This window comes from Dendropsophus ebraccatus, chromosome 1 (genome assembly GCF_027789765.1).
Source record: "Dendropsophus ebraccatus isolate aDenEbr1 chromosome 1, aDenEbr1.pat, whole genome shotgun sequence".
NCBI lineage: Eukaryota > Metazoa > Chordata > Amphibia > Anura > Hylidae > Dendropsophus > Dendropsophus ebraccatus.
Window position 1 is genome coordinate 90,788,897 of NC_091454.1, and position 26,266 is coordinate 90,815,162.

The following is a 26,266-nucleotide window of genomic DNA, read 5'->3' on the forward strand; positions in this document are numbered from 1 at the left end:
CGTGGCGTGGTCAGAGGCATTGTGGCGTGGTCAGAGGCAACGCGCAGTGGTTACGTGCAATCTGGGGGGGTTACATGTAATCTGGCATGATTACGGGGAACCTGGGGGGGTTATGTGCAACCTGGAAGGGTTACAGACAATCTGGGATTGTTACTGATAAACTGAAGTGCTTATAGGTAATCTGGGGTGGGTACATGTAATTTGGGGTGGTTACGGGCAATCTGGAGGGGGTCACTGGCAATTTGGGGTGGTTACGGGCAACGTGCGGTGGTTACGGGCAACGTGCGGTGGTTACGGGCAACGTGCGGTGGTTACGGACAACGTGCGGTGGTTACGGGCAACGTGCGGTGGTTACGGACAACGTGCGGTGGTTACGGACAACGTGCGGTGGTTACGGGCAACGTGCGGTGGTTACGGGCAACGTGCGGTGGTTACGGGCAACGTGCGGTGGTTATGGGCAACGTGCGGTGGTTACGGGTAATCTGGGGGGTTACGTGCAATCTGACGTCATTACGGACAACCTGGGGTGGTTACGGGCAACGTGCGGTGGTTACGGGCAACCTTCGGTGGTTACGGGTAATCTGGGGAGGGGTTAGGGGTAATTTGGGAGTAAACTGCAATTATTACTATAATAAAAAGTGTGTGTTTTATTTTTTTGTATGTTTGTCACTTTTTGTACTTTACATATTCATTTTCACTGTATTACTATGATTACTGTGATATTTTCTATCTCAGTAATCATAGTTCAGTGACAGAGACCAAATTGGTCTCTGTCACTTTAAATTTTCAGAGTTGGCTGGTTGTGAAGCGCATGCGCACTTCATAACCAGCCAGGACGTCGAGGAGGAAGGAGCTCCGTCGATCCGGTGAGTATATGGGGAAGGGGGGGGTGACTGGGGGACGGGGGTGACAGGGGGGGTGACAGGGGGGGTGGGGGGCGACTTGGGGGGTGGGGGGACATCACTTTTTATCCCCTGTCACCAATCATTTATGGTGACAGGGGATAAAAAGTGCCGGGAGCACATGGCACAAGCGATCAGCGGTATATAGTATATACCGCTGATCGCTTGTACCGGGACCCCACAGGGGGGTCCCCGATGACTGCCCCATGCTCTCCGCTACCTCCGGTGGCGGAGAGCATGGGGCTTTCATTCATTTTAACCTTTTAATCGCTGTGAACCGACGTTAGTCGGTTCACAGCGATAGCGGCGGCCATCTTGGAAATGATGGCCGCCGGGGGAGGGGGGTTAGTTATCGGGGCACTAGGGGGGGCTGATCTGAGGTCTGGGGGATACTTATTTCATCTCCCCCCGCCGTAGATTCACGGCGGGGGGAGATGAAAGGTGGCGGCGGCACCGGTACTCTCATTTACCGACGGTCGCCGCTATAACGTTAATAGCGGCGATCGTCGGTAAGGGGGGGGGCCGGGACGGACCTCACACACTGCCCCAACCCCTCAGCTACCTCCGGTAGCCGGGGGGATGGGGTGGGGGCCGTCCCGGCCCCGCAGCCTTATTCTCTGCCATCGCCGTAAAAAGCTGATGGCAGCAGAATAAGGCCCATTAGTGACCGCCGTAGAAAGCCGTATCGGCGGTCACTAAGGGGTTAACAGTGTTGCCCCAACCACGATGACAGTCCCTCTCCTGTTGTAAGTGCCCAGGAGAAAAAAAACAAATGAAGAAACAGAAGACAGAAAAGTGTGCAAACAATGTGACAACTCAATCCACCTACAAAACAATTAAATGCAGCAGCAAGATATATACATAAATACATAAGAAGTGCACTCTGAACGAGTGCTGTTTATATAACATGTAGAGATCAGCGAACCTCGAGCATGCTCGAGTCGATCCGAACCCGAACGTTTGGCATTTGATTAGCGGTGGCTGCTGAACTTGGATAAATCCCTAAGGCTATGTGGAAATCATGGATATAGTCATTGGCTGTATCCATGTTTTCCAGAGAACCTTAGAGCTTTATCCAAGTTTAGCAGCCCCTGCTAATCAAATGCCGATTGTTCGGGTTCGGATCGACTCCAACCCGAACCCGGTTCGCTCATCTCTAATAACATGCACTTCTTATGTATTTATGTATATATCTTGCTGCTGCATTTAATTGTTTTGTAGGTGGATTGAGTTGTCACATTTTTTGCACGCTTTTCTGTCTCCTGTCTCTTCGTTTGTTTGTTCTTTCTCCTGGGCACTTACAACAGGAGAGGGACTGTCATTGTGGTTGGGGCCACCCTGTTAAAGAGGTGGGTACCCCAAAAGGAAGGGAAAGAGGATACCTGGGTTTAGAGTAGGGTGCACTATAACCCCTCCCCATTCCCTTAAATGCTGGCACCTTTCTTTCTTACAGTCCCATACCAGTTTCTCTTGTTGTATATATTAGGCCATCTGTTTCCCCCCCCCCCCCCCTCCACTAGTGCCCACGAGAAAAGTACACTTTATATATAGTACACTATTGGCTGTTTATGTTTTATATGGCCAGAGTTTTTAATGAATTATTAAAATTTATGTATTAATTGTCCTACAGTGATCCTTGTACGTCGGTGAGAATAGTAATAAACCTTTTGACCACTGGGTCTGACTCTAATTGTGGGAGGCGGTACCCCGATTTCCGTCATTTGGATTTTTGGGATTGACATCCTGCTGCAATTATGTAAATTAACCCCCTCGGCGCCCGGAGCGTAACTTACACTGACAGAGGGACCCATCCTCCTGCCCGCACAGACCGCTGTTAGATCGTGCAGGCTCCCCTCCAGTGTGTTCAGCGCTGTGCTGCTGCCGGGCACAGCTCTCTCCTCACGGCTCTGACGCTGCACGTCTTGTAAAAAGAAACAACTAAATGAGTTAATATTAGCTGAATTATAGATATAGCTGCAATATGACTAGATACATAATTCATTAAACAAAATACTGGAAATGCTTTTATAAACTCAGTCAAGTAGTGCTGCAAAGTTGTTGTTTTTTAATTTTTTGGGGGTACACTGTTACTTTAAGAGCAACAACATATAGCAATGTTATTATTTTAAATGGTTTTAAAAAAAGGCATTTTCCATTTCCCTGCAAGTTTTACCTGCACAGTGCAGTAGCCACTTGCATCCGCGAATGTATTATGAAGGCAATTGTGCTTCACCACTGCCTCTTTAATGACATGTGATGACATTCATGAGCAAACCCATTGTCCTATGATATAGTCTGGTGCATGTGGAGACCCAAGCACTTAGTTGTTGCAGCCACAGGATTATCCTATATACAGTAGAGTTGCAGACCCCCCCCCCCCCCTACAGAAATTGTCATTACACTTGGTGCCAGATTTCTACCTCTTTAGAAGAGTGCTAAACTGAAATGGTCATGACCTACATAACGCCATATCTTTTGAGTGATGTTCCTGTTAATCGCCAAGCCTTTAATAAACCTGGACAATTCTTTTAGATGTACATAAAGATCCTAAATAAGTATTAAAAGTATTTTACTAAGCAGTGTGGTCTAGACGTTTGCTTTAACGAACGTCAATAAACGTTTGGCATGGATCCTTTGAGCATATAAAAAAGACCAGCTGTAAGCCAGCCAAGATTGTCATTTGAACTTAGAGGGTTTCCTCTGTCTTCCATAAGGGTATATTTTTAGTGGCCGAAGACTTGTTGCAGAAATATTTGATTGGCCCTTTCTTTTAAACTGAGCCTGCAGAAGTCCATGTGTTTGCTTAAACATCCCCATTCAGATGTATGGAACACATTTTCAGCAGCTTAAAGTGGTTGTCCAGTGAAAAACTTTTTCTTTCAAATCAACTGGTGTCAGAAAGTTATATAGATTTGTAATTTACATATATTAAAAAATCTCAAGTCTTCCTGTACTTTTCAGCTGCTGTATGCCCTGCAGGAAATGTTTTATTTTCAGTCTGCAAAAGAGGAGCCCGTGGAGCCTCATTGAAGAGTCTCAAAACACAGGACTAGCCAGATATCCCTCTGGGAAGGACCCAGCCAAGGGGCAGCTCCTGTTAGGAAACCACCAAAACCACCATATTAAGTGGCCCTTATAAGTCAGTGTGATGACAAGGAATAAACCAAGGCTAGGTAACCATCCACATACAGCTGTTTCGGGGTGTTGCCCCTCATCAGTGTGGAGCAGGATTCTGGCTAGGTGGGAGCAATGCCTAGTAGAGCCATAAGAGAAACAGATTGCTGAACTCAGGGAGACCAGCCATACGACAACACCGCCGGCTGCCAATGAAAGCGCTCAATGCAGTGAAGTCCTAGGTGCACCGCCCCCTGGGAAACATGAATATGCAAAAGAGGAGCCCGTGTAGCTTGGCTGGGTATTTCCAGGAGGGATATCTGGCTAGTCCTGTGTTTTGAGACTCTTCAATGAGGCTCCACGGGCTCCTCTTTTGCATATTCATGTTTCCCAGGTGGCGGTGCACCTAGGACTTCACTGCATTGAGCGTTTTCATTGGCAGCCGACGGTGTTGTTGTTTGGCTGGTCTCCCTGAGTTCAGCAATCTGTTCCTCTCATTTTCAGTCTGACACAGTGCTCTTTGCTGACATCTCTGGCCGAGACAGGAACTCTGTCTCGGTTTTCTATGAATCCCCATAGAAAACCTCTCCTGCTCTGAACAGTTCCTGTCTCGGCCAGAGATGGCAGCAGAGAGCACTGTGTCAGACTGAAAATAAAACATTTCCTGCAGGACATATAGTAGCTAATAATTATGGGAAGACTTGAGATTTTTTATTAGAAGTAAATTACAAATCTATATAACTTTTTGACACCAGTTGATTTGAAAGAAAAAGTTTTTCGCAGGGCAACCTCTTTAACTTTGTGCAACAGTGAATGTAGCCGAACTTGCAACCGTACTGTGGATGTATCCAGATTATTTGCACATTGTGCCTTTAGGCTTGAACATAAGTAGAATTAGAGTTTAAATAAAAAAAATAACAAAATAAACGTTGTAAAGTGCTGCAAAATATGTTGGCACAACACAAAGTATAAGGTATATGTATCGCAATAAGGCATTGTAAAATATTAAACTAAAATTTCAGACGTGGTAGGAAGACAATGTGAAGTGAAGTCCAACTGCATCCACGTATATCTTTACCAAAACTTTTTATTGGTGTCCAAGTCTACATGAATACAACATTTCGACCTCCTATTGAGGTTCTTGTCAAGCATACAGAACCCTAGTGCCTTACCAGTATAAATACATACAGTGTTTGGCCCACATAAGTGTGAGGCATACAAGTGATGAAAAGATAAGTGGTTATTGTGTACTATAGGCCATCGCTCTCTAGCACTCAAGTGCATCTGTTCAGTGTACTGCAGATAAAGCATACAAGGATGCTTCTATCCCATACCTTGTCCAGAATTAGAAGGGCCCCCACAAACGTGCTGTATATCCAGTCACCCAAGCAGAGTCTGTGTGTGTATAGACAGGAGGTGCATATACATTTATAAAGGTGGGAGACTCTGTTGAATAAAGGGGAACACTGGTAAAAAGAAGGGACAATACTTGGGGAATGTGGTAGCCTGCCTGTTAACGATGTGTGTTTGACATGTTCAAAATTATGGATGTTAGAAATAAATGTGATGTATTGCAAAAGCTTGGCAGTGATGGTAGGTGCTTCAGATTTTGAAAGGTGTTGGTCTTAAAGGGGTATTCCGAGAAAAATAACTTTTCCCCTATCCACAGGATTGTAAATCGTTTAAATGACAAATTATTTGAATGAATTTGTTAATTTTTTCCAGCCCTAGGTGAGAGAAGTCCCAGTGTTCTGGGAGTATACAGATGAAATGGATCTTACTGACAGCTTAGTAGTTGTAGCTTAGGTCCAGAGATTAGTTTTTCAGTAATGAAGTAGTCTCAGCCTGCATACAAGAGAAGGGAAAGATACTAGAAGAAAGAGATTAAATGCTTTAGTTTACATAGGTACTAACAGTCGGGGAGAGAAACTGCACAAGATGTAAGGAAATAAGGCCACTAAGGCTGGATCACATGAAACGCCATACCAACTTTTAGTTTAAAGGTGTAGTGCGGCGCTAAACAGTTATTCACAAAATAACACACATTACAAAGTTATACAACTTTGTAATGAATGGCCCCCTTCCCCGTGTTTCCCTCCACCCACGCTAGACCCGGAAGTGTGGTGCATTCTACTCACCGCATCTCATGTCGACCCCCATCCGCCATCTTGGGACAATGACTTCTGGAGGCCGGCCGAACCGCTCCATGCATCCCTCATGCCGGCCCCCCGCTGCCACATCATCAGCAGCTCAGCCGCGATTGCCTGAGCTTAACTGTGCTCAGCCAATCGCGGCTGAGCACAGTTATGACGAGGCAGAGGGGGGCCAGCATGAGGGACGGATGGAGCTGTTCGGCCGGCCTACCGAGATGATCGAACCTGCCGAGGTTCAGGTTTGTACAAACCTGAACTCTCGGCTTCTGACTGCCGCTGTCTGCCCGTTTCTTGGAGAGGGTGGATACAGCCGGAGGACCGCCTGGAAAACTGGGATACAGCCGGAGATACAATACTGGGATACAAACCTGAACCTCTGCAGGTTCGCTCATCTCTACCAAAGACTACGTATTTTGTCACAAGATGGCGACCGGGGGTCGACACGAGATGCGGTGAGTATAATGCACCACGCTTCCGGGTCTAGCGTGGGTGGGGGGGAAACACGGGGAAGGGGGCCATTCACATACATAACATACATTACAAAGTTATATAACTTTGTAATGTGTGTTATTTTATGAATAATTGTTTAGCGCTGCACTACCCCTTTAAGGCTATTTGGTATTTCTCACTGTTTGCAATTGTTTTTTTTGTTTTTTTTAAGCGTTCCACATTTTTTTAAGAGTTCCACATTTTTCCACAGAAACATTGGAGTTCTTCCCCTATAGATTGCTATATGAATGTCAAAAAAACATCATTATGAAAAAAACATCAATAACATCATTATGAAATCACATAAGAAAGAATCACGTGGCTTGTTTTGAGAAAAAAAAAATGCAGAGGAAAAAATTTGTACTAAAAAAAAAAAACCTTGGTAAAGCAGGAAACACTGTTGTCTAGTTTTTTGGAGTTTTTTTTTTTTTTTTTTCAGGCCAAAAAAGTTGTGCCAAGCTTGTCTGGTCCAAGCCTCAAGGTGGCTGTGTAGTCATAAATGAGACATATGAAATGGATCACATTTATCAAATTATTACACGATTAGGAACTGCACGGTGGATAAAACCTTAAAGGGAACCTGTCACCCCCCGTGACGGGGTGACAGGCTCCCGACCCCGTTAGAGCCCCCTATACTCACCTAATCCCGCCGTGTCCCGCTTCTGGAGGCGGTTGGGTGATGAAGATCTCAGCCGCTGCAGCCCGGCGCGCGCGCGCTGAGAGATGAGTCCAACACCCATAGAGAATGACAGGAGAGTCATTAGTTTCATTGTATCTTTTTGTCTTGGTATATGGAGTTTTGTAAAGTTAATTAGTTTGTTATTAAGATTGTAACTAACAACAATCATTTTGTTATGATGAATGATTTCAGGTGGTTCTCAAAACGCGTTACTTTGGAATCATGATGGTGCATTTACACGGAACGATTATTGTTCGAATTTTCGCAATAACCATTGCATTTGAGCGATAATTGTTCCGTGTAAACACAGCAAACGATTGAGCGAAAAAAAATCGTTCATTGTGATCTTTCAACGTGTTCTCAAATCGTCGTTGGTCGTTTGCTAAAAATTCACAGATCGCTTCATGTAAACAGTCTTTCAAAGATTCGCCCTGTGTGTCAGATGGGCTTAAGCGATCTTAAAAACAATCGCAATAACAATTTTTCTAACAAATTTTCTAACCATTTTTCTAATGATTTATTCGTCTAAACGCTAATCGTTGTAAAAACCAAATTGTTGCTTCAAAATTGTTAAACGATCAATTGGCCGAATTATCGCTCCGTGTAAACAAACCATAGTTCAGAGAAATCTTACAAACTGTATTCTTTTTTTACTGGCAGCCCTAGGGCGGCAGCCATCTTCTGCAGCTGGGGGGAATCAAACACCAAGGGTTCAGATAATGTACGCGAAGATTTTGACAGGTTTGTTCAACACTACATACAGTGAGCCATTTAACCCCTTAACGACATCGGGCGTAAACTTACGCCCTCGCGCCCTGGTACTTGGCGCATCAGGGCGTAAATTTACGCCCGATGTTTCCCCGATCGCTGCGTGTTCACACACAGCGGTCGGGGAAGATGGCCTGCTATAAATCATAGCAGGCCATCATAGCTCCACGGCACGGGGGGTGGTTAACACCCCCCGTGCTTACGATCGCCGCTATTGGCTGATCAATTCAGATCAGCCAATAGCGGCGATCAGGAACCTTTCCGGGTCATCGGCGACCCGATGACCCGGAAAAAAATGGCAGTCGGTGCTGTCCGAGGACGGCACCGACCGCCATTACTGTAAAAAGTAATGGTGATCGCCGTGCCACCGGCCCGATCGCCGTGATCGGGCCGGTGGCACGGCGATCAGAGTCCCACAAAATAGTAAATACCTGCCCTGGACCCCTCAGCTAGGTAGCCGAGGGGTCCAGAGCAGGTATTTGTACATTACTTACCTGTCCCGGGCTCGTGATCGGCGTCTTCCGGGTTCGCGGCGTCCTCGTCTTCGTTCGGGTCTTCGGCTTCTTCCGTGACGTCACGTTCGGCTTCTCTCGGCTATTTTCGGCTCCAGCGTCGGCTTTTTCCGTATTTTGCGCTCTGCTGCCCTCTAGCGGCTGATATGTGTAATACACTTATCAGCAGCTACAGGGATGTTCAGAATGTAGAAAAACAAATTTTTTTTTTCAAATTATTTTTTTTTCTATTTTCCGCACCCTATCGCCGCTGAGTGTTGATCAGCATCGCACGAAAGTGCGCTGCTAATCAGCAACTCCTCCTTTTTGGCGTAGGGTGTTTTTTTTCTATATTCTACTGCCACAGTCTGCTAATAAGTGCCGCACATAAGTGCGGCATTTATCAGCAACTCCTTTGTTGGCGTAGGTTTTTTTTTTATACTTGCTGTAAAAAAAAACACGTAAAAAACACTACATTACACCACACTACATTGAATAAAGTTTGACACTACACCACTACATACCCCATATACCAATCCCCATATAAAGATGACCCCCAGAGTGTTTTCGGCGTCAGAGGGATACGTTATTATTGCCTCCGACACCGAAACAGCCAGTGAGGATGAATGGGGGGATCCTTCTTTCCTCCATTCATCCTCATCGTCCTCATCATCCAGTGACGTGTCTGGGGGTAGCGTAGCGTACGCTGCCCCCCAGACACGTCTTTTCCGCCAGTACCGTCCCAATAAGAGATGACGGTATGGTGTGAAATTCTACAAACTCTGTGAGCCTACCTCAGGGTACTCTTACAGATTTAGGGTACGTGCACACTGCGGAATGGCGAAGGATAACCCTTTGTGCATTCCGCAGCTGGCACCCGCCGGCGGACTGATGCGGGCGCATGTCTCTACCCGTGTCATAGACTCCATTCTATGCACGGGCGGATTCCATCGTCCGTCCAAAGAATGAACACGTTGGACAGAGAGGGGAATCCGCCCGTGCATAGAATGGAGTCTATGACACGGATGGAGACGCGCGCCCGCATCAGTCCGCCGGTGGGTGCCAGCTGCGGAATGCACGAAGGGTTATCTGTCGCGATTCCGCAGTGTGCATGTACCCTTAGAATGTATGTAGGAAGGGACGCCCGAATCCAGCCCCAGATGCCCCCTCCCCCCCCCATCCTCGGAGTTAGTGGGAAGATCGTCCGGGAAATGATCTTCCCACTGCTGGATAAAGGTCACCACCTGTACGGGGATAACCTTTATACCAGCACCCCCTCTTCTTGTCCCTCGCTGCCCTGTAGCTTGCGGCACGATCCGGACATATCAGAAGTAGTAATAGAGCCCTAATATTTAGCAGCCATGGAGCGGACCCAGCGCTTCTGGATATGAGGGACCCCGTATCGCACCAGGACAACATTTTCCAGGTGACGTCCCCCACACTGGAGAAAGGGAGACCCCAGAAGAAGTGCAGAGTGTGGCGTAACAGGGGGATCAGGAAGGACACCATTTTCCAGTGTGACGCCTGTCCTGATCACCCCGGCCTCTGCATACTGGATCGCTTCAAGGCGCACCACACGTCATTGGGGTTCTACATTATCTAAATTCTGTCCCTTATTCCTATTTCAGGGGTCACGTTGATCCAGGGATTATTCTGATCGCCATTATGGAGTCAGGAAGGAATTTTTCCCCTGTGATGAGGCTACTGTCGTCTGCCTTACGAGGGTTTTTTTTGCCTTCCTCTGGATCAACACAGGTTGAATTTGATGGACACCTGTCATTTCCAACCTTATAAACTAATAATTGCCCTAATACCCCCAAATAAATTAGAATTGTCCCTTTTTCCCCAGCTAAATAGGTATGGCCGCCATTCCCATTAGAGGATGCCATGATGCAATTACAAAGCCTCTGTGCGGCCAGGACAGTAGAAACCCCCCACAAGTGACCCCATTCTGGAAACTACACCCCATAAGGAATCTAACAAGGGGGGCAGCGGGGATACGGCCCCCTGGTGACGGCCACGTTTGGGACGTGAAAATGAAAAAAATTGTATTTTTTATTTTCTCGGCACATGTTCTACGTAAGTGCCCGTCACCAGTGGGGTCCATATGCTCACTGCACCCCTTGTTAGATTCCTTATGGGGTGTAGTTTCCAGAATGGGGTCACTTGTCGGGGGTTTCTACTGTCCTGGCAGCACAGGAGCTTTGTAATTGCGACGTGGCCTCCATCCTCCATTCCAGCCTCTAAATGGCGCTCTGTCCTTTTGGTGACTTGCCCTGTGCCCATATGGCACATTATGCCCACATGTGGGGTATTTTCGTACTCAGGGGACACTACCCTACACGTTTTGTGTTCATTTTCTTTTTTAACCCCTTGTGGAAATGGAAAAAAATCAAGGCTAGACCAACATTTAGTGTAATTTTTGTAAAATTTTTACTCTAAATCATTAATCTTGTCGTGATTTTTTCATTTTCACAAGGGGTTAAAAGATAAAAAAAAAACATTTAATGTGTAGCGCAATTTCCCCTGAGTACGGAAATACCCCACATGTGTACATAAAGCGCCATTCGGGTGCAGGGTAAGCCTCCGAAAGGACGGAGCGCCATTTGGTTTTTGAAGGCTGGATTTGGATGGAATGGATTTCGAGGGGCCATGTTGCATTCAAAAGGCCCCTGTGTTGCCAAGACAGTTGAAACCCCCCACAAGTGACCCCATTATGGAAACTGCACCCCTCAAGGAATGTAACAAGGGGTGTAGTGAGCATATGGACCCCACTGGTGACGGACACAAATGTGGAACAATGTGGCGTGAAAATGAAATATTACATTTTTTACACTATAATGTAGGTTTAGCCTTGAATTTATCATTTTCACAAGGGGTTAAAAGAGGGAAAAAAAACAAAATGTGTAGAGCAATTTCCCCCGAGTCCGTAAATACCCCACATGTGGACATAAAGCGCCGTGCGGGTGCAGGGCAAGCCTCCGAAGGGAAGGAGCGCCATTTGGATTTTGGAGGTTGGATTTGGCTAGAATGGATGATGAACGCCATGTCGCATTTACAGAGCCCTTGTGCTGCCAAAACACTGGAAACCCCCCACAAGTGACCCCATTCTGGAAACTGCACCCCTCAAGGAATCTAACAAGGGGTGCAGTGAGGATATGGACCCCTTGATGACGGGCACATTTGTGCCATGAAAGTGAAAAAATGAAATTTTTCCCTTTCACGTCACATTGTTCCACATTTGTGCCCGTCACCAGTGGGGTCCATATGCTCACTGCACCCCTTGTTAGATTCCTTGAGGGGTGTAGTTTCCATAATGGGGTCACTTGTGGGGGGTTTCCAGTGTCTTGGCAGCACGAGGGCTCTGTAAATGCGACATGGCCCTTGAAATCCTTTTCAGTGAAATTCAGCTTCCAAAAGCCAATTGGCGCTCCTTCCCTTTGGAGGCTCGTCCTGCGCCCCCTTGGCACTCTATCGCCACATGTGGGGTATTTCCGTACTCGGGAGAAACTGCACTACACATTTTTTGTCTTTTTTTGTCTCTTATCCCTTTAAGAAAATGAAAAATTGAAGGCTAGAACAACGTTTTAGTGTAAAAAATAAATTTTTATTTTTTCACGCCATATTGTTCGGAAAATCTGTGAAGCACCTGTGGGGTCCAGATGCTCACCGCACCCGTTGTTACATTCCTTGAGGGGTGTAGTTTTCTAAATGGTGTCCCTTTAGGGGTGTTTTTTAGGTTTTGGCACCCCAGAGCCTCTGCCAACCTGAAGTGGTACAGTCAGAAATGACCAAATATAACGGAGGCGTTGAAATTCACTAGGCGCTCCTTTATATCTGAGGCTTGTGGTTGCGTCAAATAGCGCAATAGGGTCACATATGGGGTATTTCTATAAACTGCAGAAACGGGACAATAATTATTGGGGTGCATTTCTCTGGTAATAGGTTTATAATTATGAAAAATATTGGATTACAATAAAATCTCTGCACAGAAAATTAAAATTTTCAAATTCCTTACACACTTAGCTTTTATTTCTGTGACTCCCCTAAAGGGTTAAAACACTTTCTGGATATGCTTTTGCAGAGTTTGGGGGGTGCTTTGTGGGGCTTTCTAACATACAGGCCCCTCAAATACACTTTAAACCTGAACAGGTCCCTAAAAATATCTGATTTTGAAATTTTACTGAAAATTTGGAAATTTGCTGCTAATGTTTTAAGCTTCCTATTGTCTAAAAAAAATGAAATATAGTTTAATAAATGCCGCCAACATAAAGTAGACATGTTGCTAATGCTATTTAATATATAATTTATGTGGTATAACCACTTTCTGTATACGCAAAAAAGTTTCAAAGTTGGAAAAATGCATTTTTTCACATTATTTGGGTTTTTTTCATAAAGATTTGTTATGAGTATCGACTCCAATTTACCAGAAATGTAAAGTACAATATGTCACGAGAAAACAATCTCAGAATCAGCCGGATAGGTAAAAGCATCCCGAAGTTATTAATGAATAAAGTGACACTGGTCATATTCATAAAATTTGTCTCTGTCATTAAGGCCATTTCAGGCTCTGTCCTTAAGGGGTTAATCTGCTTCTGTTTGTGTGGCGCCGTGTGTCAACCTTTGTTGCTGCAGCGCCGTGTCTGTGGGGTGGTGGAGCCCACGGGGATAGGTCTTGCAGAATTGGGGCTATTGGGTCACTCCCTCCACGGGCACTGCTATCGTGGTGGTCTCCGTTGCACTTTTTAGATTAGGAACCATGATGTGGTGAGGGAGCTTATGCCCTTTGATAAATTTTAACTAACTGCTTGTTACAGTGCGGGGATGCAAAGGGATCAGTGTGAGGCTTTTGGATGTGCTGCCATGTCTCTGTTTTCTGTTTGTGACATTAATCTTGTAGAACTACTGCCACAACAAGCTATGTTACTCTGGAGCAGAACTCTGCAAACTGCTTCATATACATTCCTGTTCTGATAGCATCTAATAAATTTACTGCCAAATTATATTGGACTTTGCCTTGGGGTGGTGGGACAAGCCATTTTTGGGTGTCGTTTATCCATACCTTTGCTGTGGGTTATGACAGCTGTCAAGAGCTGGGCCAGGTTAAATGTGACATCTTTATTACTTCACCTTTCAGGGTAAAGGCTCTCTTTTGCAATACCTTTTGTGTATACCATAATACTACTAAGTATCCTCAAAGATGTTTTCTCACAGAGTATCTGACAGTAGTTCTTTTCATGCTTTGAGATATTTTCCCTCAGTAAGGGTATGTTCAAACTGAGTTTAAACAGGCGGACAGGTCAATTCTTTGAGCAGAGGCACACAAGGCATCCCATTGAAACATTGAGGCAGGTGGGATTCCCGCTGCGGAATTCCGCCTGTTTTACTCAGTGTGAACATAACCGGAGTTGTGTATTGTACTTGGTGGAGGTGAGTTCAAAAACTGCATTTATTGCTGTAGCAGCGATCACAGCGCTGCAGTAATCTGTATAACTGCTCTGGAGAAATAGAAGCTGCACTCTGGTTGTTTTGTGCTGGGTTAGATCACTGTGGTTGAGGTGCTGCAGTAACAGTGGATAGTGACATACACATCAGAAATTAGAGGCTGTGCTTCAGGTTTCTGGTATGTATTCTGTGCTGCATTTTTCGATTTGGAGTGGGGAGAACCACTATGGGACCAGACCCGTAAAGCCCTACATGGCCTGATTTATCTGCTAAATCGGGCTCCCCATATAATGAATAAGTCCAGCGATCAGCTGACAAGCAAGCTGCTTGTCAGCTGATCACTCATTTCTGCCATTGGCTGAATATGCTCTCCATGTAATAAAAATGCAGCTGATAATTTTTTGTGGCAAAAAATTCTGTGTATTCAACAATCCACTGGTGCAGATCTGCACGATTTCTGCAGCAAAACAGCAACACTGATTTTATTGTAGATTGTAACTTGGTCAATATAGAAAATCTGCAATAAATCTAAATTTACCGGTCAGTAGAGTGGGGGTCCCGTGCCTTTAATTCTCCTTACTGTATGACAGCAATAAGTAGATGTATAAATGGAGCATTTATTTTCCTTCTCAATGTGTTCATCCAGTGATCGGTGGGTTTCCAGTGTTGTCCCCTGTAATCTCCTATGTGGTGACTGGATCCATGTGTAATTTGTTGGAAGAGCGCTTTAAATAATCTTAGCATAGACAAGGAATATTTGTGTGAATTAGCTTATTTTTATAGCATTAAATATCACATAAATGGCGGCACTTAAGCGTGAGAAAACCAGCAACAGTAAGAGGAGTTCTTTGGCTACTGGGAACTGTATGCACAAAGCTGTATGCCTTAAAAAAAAAATTTTTTTTTTAAAAAAAGCATCAACCTGACCAACATCTTTTTTGTATATGTCCTGGCAGTACCAGGTACTGTCTGATGTACAGATGCAACATTTAGGTTCTGAGAATTAAATGTAGGCCTTTAGTGCTTTATTACATCCCTCGCCCTTTTATGAGCTTTTCACATGAAGTGTTTCAAGGCACAGAATTTCTAAAATCTAGTCTACTGTGTTAGCAGGCTTACTAGCCTAGGTCTGAATATCTGCCTGCCTGACCACAACTTATGCTTATAATGGCTGCCTTGAAGCACTACAGTATAGGAAACTCTATTGGCTGGTTGTGTGGGCCTTGTGTGTCTGTTCGGTTTATGTATAGACAGGACAGAATCTTTGGGGATAGGTTTGGTGTCCTTTTTAAAGGAATGTGGGATACACACGTAACACGAATTTCCATACCTTTCCATGATTGGTGAGGGCAGCATATCCATAACCTTTTTACTGTGCAGTTAGAGAGCCATTATTTTATAATTTTTTCATTCTATTCTATTTTTAGGTGACATACAGCATGTTTGGTGCGTCGAGAAAGAAGTTTGTAGAAGGGGTCGAAAGTGACTACCATGATGAGAATATGTATTATAGCCAGTCCTCGATGTTTCCGCATCGGTCGGAGAAAGATGTAAGTCAATCCCTTTTTTCCCCCCTTTAATTTTGTTTTTATATTCTATTCACACTTCACATACTTTTATCCCTTAGTCACAGACCAGAAAGCAAACTTTGGAGTTACGGTACAACACACAAATTCGTTCTTTTTCCAGGCTTTGTACTTCATACGGAGAAAGTTTTGCCATTCTCCAAAGCCTTTAGGAGCTGACATTTATGTTTTTGACACTTTTATAATGTCAGACAAGTGAAAAAATAACTGCAAAGAGAAAAAGATCATAGAAAAGATGAAACTGGTGGTAAAGGCTGTATAGTAAGGTATTCTAGCTATACAAGTAACCATTAACCATTGCCAGAACTATGGCTCTAAACACTTCCAGTGTACATAGAAACGCTTTTATTTAAAAAAAAAAAAAAAACATAAATGTCTAAGACATGGCTCTGTAAGACTAGGTTCGCACCTATCCGACATGAAATTCTGTGGTATATGTTGGCAGTTGAAGGAGTTATCCAGTGCTACATAAACATGGCCACTTTCTTCCAGAGACAGTACCACTCTTGTCTCCAGTTCAGGTGCGGTTTGCAATTAAGCTCCATTCACTTCAGTGGTACAGAGTTACAAAACCTGCATCCAAACTGGAGACAACAGTGGTGCTGTCTCTGGAAGAAAGTGGGCATGTTTTTGTAGCGCTGGATAACCCCTTTAAAGAAAATAAGATATTGTTGTATCGACATGTTCCTGCTGTACCTATACATTTGAATGCACCATACTTAGTCTTAATATTACCGTCTATGCTTTCAAGTTAGAACTAACAAATGAGCCAAACATAGTTAATTCTAGACTGCATTAGGCATATTAAAGTGACTCTGCACCCACAATCTGACCCCCCCAAACCACTTGTACCTTCGGATAGCTGCTTTTAATCCAAGATCTGTCCTGGGGTCCGTTCGGCAGGTGATGCAGTTATTGTCCTAAAAAACAACTTTTAACCTCTTAGGGACATATGCCGTACAGGATATGCCCGCAAGAGGAGTTTAGAGGGGGGCCTCTCTATGAGAGATCAGTGTAGCTGTATTAGAAGAATGTGAAAGTGAAAAAAAAGTGTTCTTACAAATACAAAACCCCCTCCCCTAATAAGTCTGAATCACCCCCCTTTTCCCATTTTATAAATAAAAATAAACATGTTTGCTATCGCCGCGTGCGTAATCGCGTGAACTATTAATTTATCAAATTCCTGATCTTGCAAGGTAAGCGGCGTAAGCGCAAATACCCACCAAAGTACAAAAATTGCGCATTTTTGGTCGCATCAAATGCAGAAACATTGTAATGAAAAGCGATTCAAAAGTCGCATATACGCAATCAAGGTACCGATAGAAAGAACACATCATGGTGCAAAAAAATGACACCCCAATCAGCATGGGAATAGAGCAATTTTAGGGAACTTTTTTTTTTCTTTTGCTGTAGAAGCAAGTTTTAATCGTATCAATCGTACCGACTTGAGGAACATATATAGCATGTCAGTTTTTTCATAGGACAAACGGCGTAAAAGCGCCCCCCCCCCCCCCCCCCCCCCCCAAAAAAAAAAAAAGAATAAGAATTGCATGTCACCGCGCATATAATTGTTTTCTGGTTTCGCACCATATTTTATGCAAAAAATGTCTGCCATTACAAAGTACAATTAGTGGCACAAAAAATAAGGGCTCATGTGGGTTTCTAGGTGAAAAACTGCAAGTGCTATGGCCTTTTAAACACAAGGAGGAAAAAACGAAAACTCAAGCGAAAATTGGCTTCGTCCTTAAAAGGTTAAACTTGCAGCCCCGTGGCCAAGATTGTATATGCATTAGGCTGGCACAACCTCTCTGTCCCTCCTCCGCACCCTCTTTATCATTAGGAATGCTCCAGGCAGATTTTCCCCTATTAATCACCTGTGTCAGCACGGCACATGGGCTGGATTGTTAAGGTACCTGTGTAGTTTTCACTGCAGAGGAATAGGAAAAATAGTGAAGAGGGCGGGGAGGAGGGACGGAGGGGTGGTGCAAAGTTAGGGCACAGATAAGTTTAAAAGTTGTTTTTTAGGAGAATAACTGTATCACCTGCCGAACGGACCCCAGGACAGATCTTGGATTAAAAGCAGCTATCCAAAGGTACAAGTGGTTTGGGGGGGACAGATTGTGGGTACAGAGTTACTTTAAATGAAAGGGTTTGGTAAGGACACACTGTAATATACATTGGCATACCATTCTCCTGCGTTACCTACGTGTACCACAGAATTCATAGAAACAAAGAGACAGCACATCAACATGAAGTTTTAATATCACACCAGTACTCAATGTTTTGACATAAACAAGCCCTTTTCAAGCAGTGATCCAATAAGGGCTCTATTTGGTGTGTCAGGGTTTAGTTAAAGGGGTTGTCTGGTGAGCAGAAGACAGTTGAAGCCTTCTACTTATCGGTACTCACTTTCTTAGATCCCATGTCTTGGAAGTAAGCCTTCCGTGGCATGGAGTGGACGGGGCTAAGTCACAATCCTTGCATACAGGCAAAAGGACGCCCACAAGCTATGTCAAATAAGCTGCACAATATCTCTGATATTGCTTAAACACTGGTAGCTATTGGACATTGCGTGCGGTTGTGTTATGCTTGCATGCACTGATTGGCACTGAGCCCTACCTCTCCTCCTCCCCATGTCTTGGAAGGGAGGGCGGAGAAGGTTTTTGTCAGTGTACTGAAGGCTTTAGTAGTCTTCTGCTCGCAGGACAACCTCTTTAATTTCTCAGGAAATGTGTTAAAATTTGTGGGATTGTGGTAAACCGAAGCAATGTCAGTAACACGCATCAAAAATTAGCTTCATTATTCCTTTTTTTTAGATGCTGGCATCTCCATCACCATCTGCATCGGGTCAGCTGTCCCAGTTTGGGGCTAGTCTATACGGGCAACAAAGTAAGTTAAAGGGGTTGCCCTACAATGAATTGTTGTTCTTGTTATATTTTAACTGGTATACCAACTGTAATAACCCCAAAATTCCCTTTTGTTTAGATATTGCTGTAAGATACTTGTTTTGAGGCTGCTGTTATTTTTCCCATCTATTTTATAATATGTTCAATATTGGGGAGAAGAAGCTTTTTCTTGTGTGCTGAATCTTATTGACTGTCCTTTATCACATCAGACTGAGGAATTTTTCCTATAAATTGTTCTGTTTGTGAAATGGAAGTGCAATTTGTATTTAACGGGCAGTAATAAGTTGTGGTGTACATGCTTTGTAGTTTGTACTTATGTGGAGTCTTATTTTCTGCAGGTGCACTAGGCCTTCCGATGAGGGGGATGAGCAACAATACTCCTCAGTTAAACCGCAGCTTATCACAAGGCACTCAATTACCAAACCATGTAACGCCGACAACAGGGGTACCAACAATGTCACTTCATACACCACCGTCACCAAGCAGGTAGGTGGAAAACATTCTGCAGTTTTTATCACTATAAGACTATGTTTTTGTGTCCATTTCTCTGTATCTGTTTAAAGTGTAACTATCATTTAAAACACTTTTGTAGAAATCAATAGTATAAACGATTTAAGAAACTCTGTAATATGTTTTATAAAGCAAAAGAGTTTCAATCTGTACTCAAAAAGCCTTCCCCCTTACTCCTTATCTGTTTATTATCAAGGCAAGATTGTCTACATTACAGATAAGCAATGTAAAGACAGGTTTTTTAACCTATGGAGGGGGGAAGCAAGGGGGATAAGTGAGCAGGAAGAGCAGACAAAGTCTGTGCAGTTTGGAGACTGTCTGGGCACATAAAACACTGCAATCACAGGTTAGACTGCTCATTGCTGGTCTGGAAACTTTGTGAGATAAGATTGCAGGAAGTTGTGCGGTGCTGGATCTTATACGGGGAGGGGGGAGTACAGAAGGAAACTTTTGCTTGAAACCTATTACAGAGTTTCTTAAAGTCACTTGTACTATTGATATCTGCAAAGTGACAGTTAAATGCATTGGAAAGCTAAAAGATATGCAGGCGCCATAGGGTGAAATCTGGGAGAGAGGTGGTAAAAACAAAGGCAATTGGATTTTCTCACCTTATGATGTTGTACTCGTAGCACAACATCTAAAAATGCTCTCAGTGAAGAGAATGATGGAGGTGGGAGCAACCACAGATTTCTAGGTTGCTGGGATCCTGAGCCACTGGGTCCCAACAGGAAATGCAGAGTGGTGGGGTGTCGAAACCCCGCAGTTGGCAGCGGTGGATGTAGATGAAACCTTGACAGGCGCTGGCCGACAGTAGATATAATACTAAGTCCAAAGCAGGTACTACTAAAAACACATTTGTCTCAAGGGACAACATGTTTCAGGGTACAGGGGACCCCTTTCTCATGTCAGGGAGACATGCTGCATCTACTGTCGGCCAGCGCTTGTCAAGGTTTCATCTACATCCACTGCTGCCAACTGCGGGGACTCTACACCCCACCACTCTGCAGTTAAATGACAGTTATACTTTAAAGAGTCACTGTCGTATTTTTGGTTTTTTTATTTTTTTGCAGAAATCAATAGTCCATGCGATTTTAAGAAACTTTGTAATTGGGTTTATTAGCCAAATATGCCATTACCTGCATTTAAAAAGCCTTTTCCCAGGTGTCCCCCTCCTTCCTCTTTTCCATCCACTGCAAAAAATCTGAAAATTGTGACTTGTTGCATGAGTCATACTCTGTCTGTTCTAGGGAGAGGGGAGGGGGGAGGGGGGAGGGAGTTAGCCGACAGCAGAAAGCAGATAACAGAGGATTACAGGCACGGAGCTGGTTGAACTCTAATCAGAGTTCAGAGAGGTCAGTGGTGACTGTCAGAGGAGATAACAGGTGAGGTATTTGTAGATTAACTCTTTGTTGCCCTGTTTGGTCTTTTATTTAGCTCTCTCCATAGGAGAACAATGAAGACAGGGGGAAGAGATTCAAACTGCTTTTTCATGATAAAAATGCATTTTTTGGCTAATAAACCCAATTACAAAGTTTCTTAAAATCGCCTGGACTTCTGCAAAAAAAAAAAATAATAATAATTCATGACAGTGACACTGTAAGGGTGGGTTCTCACATAACGCATCCGCAGCGGATTTCACGCTGCAGATCCTTCCCTGTCACTTTCAATGAGATTACATACTCGCAGGTTTGTAAAAGGCAGCCCCCTTAACCCCCTGCAGCCCGGTACATACATTACTGGTCTGTACTCTGGCTTGCTTTGGGGGTTCTCGGCGTCCTGACATTCTGCTCAGCCAATCGGTGCGCTGCCCTGCCACAGCCTTTGATTGGCTGAGCGCAACGTCCAGGTGCCAGAAACTCCCAAAGCAAGCAAGAGCGCGGACTGGAAATTTATGTTCCGGGCGGGGGGGGGGGGGGGCGCTGTCTTTTACATACTCACAGCGGGATTACCATCTTGCTACGAGTATGTAATCTTATTGCAAGTGACAGGGAAGGATCCACAGCAGATTTCACTGCGAACTCCTTTTAATTTTAATGTACTGAAAAATGTAGTCCTCCACGTCTGTGAACATTAAAAAAAAAAAAAAAAATCTTTTGCTACTTTTTTTTTTATATAATGTAAGTCAACGGGAAACAAATCCTGCAGTATGGTATACCACAGCATCTGTTTTTTCCACTTTAAACGCACACCTTAAACAGACAGCAAAACCCAGTGTCAGTACCACCATTGTATGAAAACTAGTCTGTGTGTGGTAGACTTGTCATGCTATACAAGTTTGTTACATGATATTACATTGATATTTTGTTTCAGGGGTATCTTGCCGATGAATCCCAGGAATATGATGAACCACTCCCAGGTTGGTCAGGGCATTGGAATTCCCAGCAGGACAAATAACATGAGCAGTTCAGGTTTAGGTAGTCCAAACAGAAGCTCGCCCAGCATAATATGTATGCCAAAGCAACCATCATCCCGGCAACCTTTTACTGTGAACAGGTAAGTTGCCTCACATTTATAGAAGTAGATATGGCTTAAATGCCTAAGGCCTTATTCACACGTCCTGTAATCTACAGATCCATATTTCCGTATTCGAGTTAGTGCACATTGTTGCCTATTGGGCTATTCGCACGATTATTAAATTACAAGGTAGCAAACCAATGCTGGAAAAAAAGGAGATGTCCTGGTGCGGACCCAGATTTTTTATGGATCCTCTCATACAATTATCCGTATTACTGTAAAAAAAAAAAAAAAAAAAAAAATACAGATAAATTATTATTGAAAAAAAAAGCATTTACAGAAATAAGGATTCACTTCATATGCCCAATCCATAATTTTTAGCGGATTTTACCAGTGGATAGCGGGAGCAATCTACAGACTTACAAAAGTACTGAACGTGTGCATAAGGCCTGAGAGAGAACACCTCCCAAAAATGGCACAGATAATAATCGTATATCTGTAAGATCCTTGTGATATAGGAGCCACAGAAACTGCTAATAAACTAAAAGTAAGTGTAAGCGTGACAACATAGAACACTGTCAAAGATGTGTAATCTTTACAACAGTACCCTGATGTATGGCAACATACAAAGTCTGTAGTATTAAACCACAGTGGTAAGCTAATAATTGTTCTCATAACCAAATATATTAGGAAAGCACAAGAGGCCTGTACAGCCGGGGGGGTGGGGGTGGGGGTTATAGATTCCGCTATCCACTTACCTCCCCGGTTCCAGCAGTGTCACGGATTGCACCTCCCCATTCTCCCGTCCCGCTGCCTCTTCCTGGTCTGAGCTGCGGCTTGAGAAGTGACGTCTCAAGGCCGCTTAGCCATTCAGCGGTTGTATCAGGGTCCCGCCTCAGCCGCTGAATAGCTGAGTGGCCTTGAGACTTCACGTCTTCTGCAGCTCAGACCAGGAAGCGGGACGGGAGAACTGGGTGGCCGTGATCCGGGACCCGACGTAGGAACCAGAGAGGTTAGTGAACTGTGCCGTCTATATCCACCCCCTTCCCGGCCATTCAGTAAAAATACCCCAAGCCCAGAGTACCCCTTATACTATTTATTATGTGCCTGACTCCTAACTCACCAGATCCATTGTAATATTTGGTGTACCTTTTCAAGCCATTCCTCCAGAGTTGGTGGGCACTAGACCTCCAATACAAGGGGATTAAAAGCTTTGCTGCTATGAGCAGTATGGTGGGTAAACTATTTGTTGACATGGGAAAAATTGTATCTCTTTTATTTGGTTTGCTGTTCCAGATTATAATATTTGTGATACATGTATAAAGATTGGATTACTGTCTGAAGTGCAATGCCAATCTGAGGTAGTGTGACAGGTCTGGTACTGTGAGAAGAAAAAAATTATAGAGAATGTGTAGTGGTTAAGTGAATCAGTTGCAGTCATTGATAAGTTTTAACAGATCTCTTGCATACTGTTCATCAGCGAGGCAGAAGACCTTCATGTGGCATGGGAACATTTTTTCATAAAGGGTAGGCTCACACTGCGTCTTTTGCATTCAGTTTACTGGATTTGTTTTTAAATGGTTACTTGTAATGTACAGAAAAACAAGGTCAAAGGGTAAAAAAAAAAAGGTCTGATGTTTTTTTTCTTAATAAAGGAAAAACATGCACACAATTGTATCAGTTTTTTTACGGTCTGCAAAAACGCAGTGTGGCCCTACCCTAATTCATAGCTGCCTTTTTGTATTTTATTCCTTGTGTTAAGGTAAATGAACTTTAGACTTGCTGCAGATTTTCTGCATGGAAATTTACATGGCAAATCCACAGCAGATTTCAATGCCACCAAAGTAAATGTCATTTTTAAAATCTCTTCTATACACAGCTGAAATTTTCCTGACTGAAATTAACCTGTCAATTCATGTCACATATTTCCTCAGTGGGAAAGGTAAAATTCCCAACAAATCTGCAGCACATCTACAACAATGTGCGGATTAGTTGTGGATTTTTTTTTGCTGCAAATCAGTCTACTGTGCACTTAGCCTTAGAGCCCTATTACACCAATAGATTATCTGAAAGATTTTTTTAAGCCAAAGCCAGGAATGGATTTGACAAGAGGATAAATCTCAGTCTTTCCATTGTTTCCTGTTCCCTGTTTATAGTCTCTTCCTGGCTTTAGCTCAAAAAAATCTGTTAGATAATCTGTTGGTGTATTAGGGCCTAAAGGCCCTATTCCACCAACAGATCTGACGACAGATTATCTGCCAAAGATTTGAAGCCAAACCCAGGAACAGACTATAAACAGAGATCAGGTCATAAAGGAAAGACTGGATTTCTCCTCTCTTCAAATCCACTCCTGGGTTTGGCTTCAAATCTTTGGCAGATAATCTGTCGTCAGATCTGTTGGTGGAATAGGGCCTTTTAGTCTCTCTCTTATTAGTGTTTAACATGATACCTTATCTAAGCTGATGTTGTCCTGTTTGTTCACACAGCATGTCTGGGTTTGGTATGAACAGAAATCAGGCGTTTGGTTTAAACAATTCATTATCGAGTAATATTTTTAATGGAACAGGTAAGAGAACCGTTGTCTCTTTTATGAGGTCTTCTGTTATTACAGTAAATATCACCCCATGTGTATTATTCACATCCCAGGTTGGAGTAGTCAGCTAGACAAGTTCTTCCTACAACCCTAAATCACCATAAATGTCATAATTTCCTTGTTTTATCAATAACTAACAATGCACTTAGAAGCGCACACATACTTTATACACACACTATATAATCACTGTATGTTGTACAATTACACCGCACTGTTTAGGGGGACCCAGCATATCTATGCATTACATTGTCAGCCTTTCATTTGTGAGGAGGATAAAAAACTGTGCCTAATGTGATCAGCTGATAGCTGGGGTAGGCTTCTGCAATTTATCTGTAATGTTGTCTCTGATACAAGTCCCACTCTCCCTTCTATTGGCATGAATAACTGTTGGTATTAAATAGTCTTTTTCAGGCGGTGAATAACTGTCTTATCTAAAAGAGATTTATACAAGAGTGAGATAGCAAAAGGGAAAGCCATTTAAAGTTGGGTTAAAGTCTGTGATATTATTTATTGTCCCCATAATCCATAGCACTTTACAGCCAGAAATAATGCATACAATTAAAGTCACACTGCTTTGGCAAATGCAGGTACAAGAATTTAGTATAAAAGAGGACATGGCAGCTCTTGGCTTACAGGCTTATCCTGTATGTCATTGCCGCTCTTAATGTATTTGCAAGACCAGATGAGCCACTAGGTGGCACAGATGAATGTGCCATGGGTTACTGCTTGCTTGGCACAACCGATAAGCTTATAATCTAGCCAACAGCAAAGAATTTACTGTTTCTGTGCCTTGACTTGGTCGAGAGAACTTTTAATGTTATTTCATGCTCTCGAATGTTATAATATTGCTGGCCTTCATGTCTGTAAATGTGAGGATACTTCTCTCTTAAAACACCTTGTGCCTTTTGACTTTTGTGTATAAATGGGCAGTGCCAGTTCATTGAATTGATAAACCTTGCAGTGATTAAAGTGAGATGGTCTTGGGACTCCGCTCACAACCCTTTGTTATTTTTGTTCATAACATTTGGCAGACTTTTGTACCTTTTGTATTTCAGATGGAAGTGAAAATGTGACTGGTTTGGACCTTTCAGATTTCCCTGCACTAGCTGATAGAAATCGAAGGGAAGGAAGTGGCAACCCTACTCCGTTAATAAACCCTTTGGCTGGAAGGGCTCCCTATGGTAAGGCAATGCTTACATAATTACTAATGCCAGAACAAAAATTATGCCTGGCTGGAATTAAAGTGTACCTCTAACTATAAACAACTTTCCATAAATCAGCCAAATGGGAGATTTCTGTTCTGTAGCCTGCAAAATTGGTGAATACAACTTTGTGCAAAGCAAGCCCAATAAATACTGTACCCACAGGAGAAACTGGCAGATCATTAACAGGTTACTGGTAAAAGTTTTAGTGGGTACCCTAGGAGTTTGCTGTGCAGTGAGGAGATTGCTTCCTAACATCTCCTTATTCCTAATCTGAATCTGCTCCATGTTTGGTAATAAGCAATGTGAACTGTGCATACTGCTACAGCTGTAAAGATTATGGCAGGACTATATTATTATGTATATGGTATACATTGTATAGTGGTATTATTTTTATAACATCCAGACAAGAGTTTAGTGGAAAGCAACTCTATAAAAATCATATGTTGTGAAAGATCTAGGTATGTGGGTTTTTTGTTTTGTTTTTACACCACTTTGAATGTATGTTCTTGTCTTCACAGTCGGTATGGTGACAAAACCAGCAAGTGAGCAGTCCCAGGACTTTTCAATACACAACGAGGACTTCCCTGCATTACCAGGCTCCAGCTATAAGGATCCAACATCGAGCAATGATGACAATAAATCTGTAAGTAGCAATGACTTTATGTAGATGTATTTCCTTAGCCGCCTTTACATACATATTGATGACTTATTGAAATTGTTGCATTATACTCAAGTGTAGGAGTTGTCAAAAGGTCATATACATATGTTAAAGGGAAGGTATCACCAAGACTTTTTTTCACTGATTAGAGCCAGGTCCTTAAATGTTCTTATTCTAATGTTTTATGTTTATTCTAATAAATCCATTTTGTGATTGTAATTTGTGGTGTCATCTTCACTGCACTCCTTTTTGTGTTGATGAGGAGGACACTGCTGGGAAATGATTTGTACAGAACAGGAAGTCTCAGCTTAGT

The 26,266-nt window shown here is 43.3% G+C and overlaps 1 protein-coding gene across 4 annotated transcripts in view; it reads left to right on the forward strand.

The window, feature by feature from the left end:
• CNOT2 (CCR4-NOT transcription complex subunit 2) overlaps positions 1-26,266 on the forward strand; it is a 73,349-nt gene that overhangs the window by 24,430 nt on the left and 22,653 nt on the right. For all 4 annotated transcript variants that reach the window (XR_011363663.1, XR_011363662.1, XR_011363661.1 and 1 more), the window contains exons 2-8: positions 15,469-15,591; positions 18,444-18,516; positions 18,872-19,019; positions 21,354-21,536; positions 23,984-24,063; positions 25,146-25,271; positions 25,814-25,938. Coding sequence is in view for 1 of the 4 variants with exons in the window: in XM_069975170.1 (XP_069831271.1) it covers positions 15,469-15,591; positions 18,444-18,516; positions 18,872-19,019; positions 21,354-21,536; positions 23,984-24,063; positions 25,146-25,271; positions 25,814-25,938 (858 nt within the window). In the remaining 3 variants the exon portion in view is untranslated. The remainder of the gene's footprint in view (positions 1-15,468; positions 15,592-18,443; positions 18,517-18,871; positions 19,020-21,353; positions 21,537-23,983; positions 24,064-25,145; positions 25,272-25,813; positions 25,939-26,266) is intronic.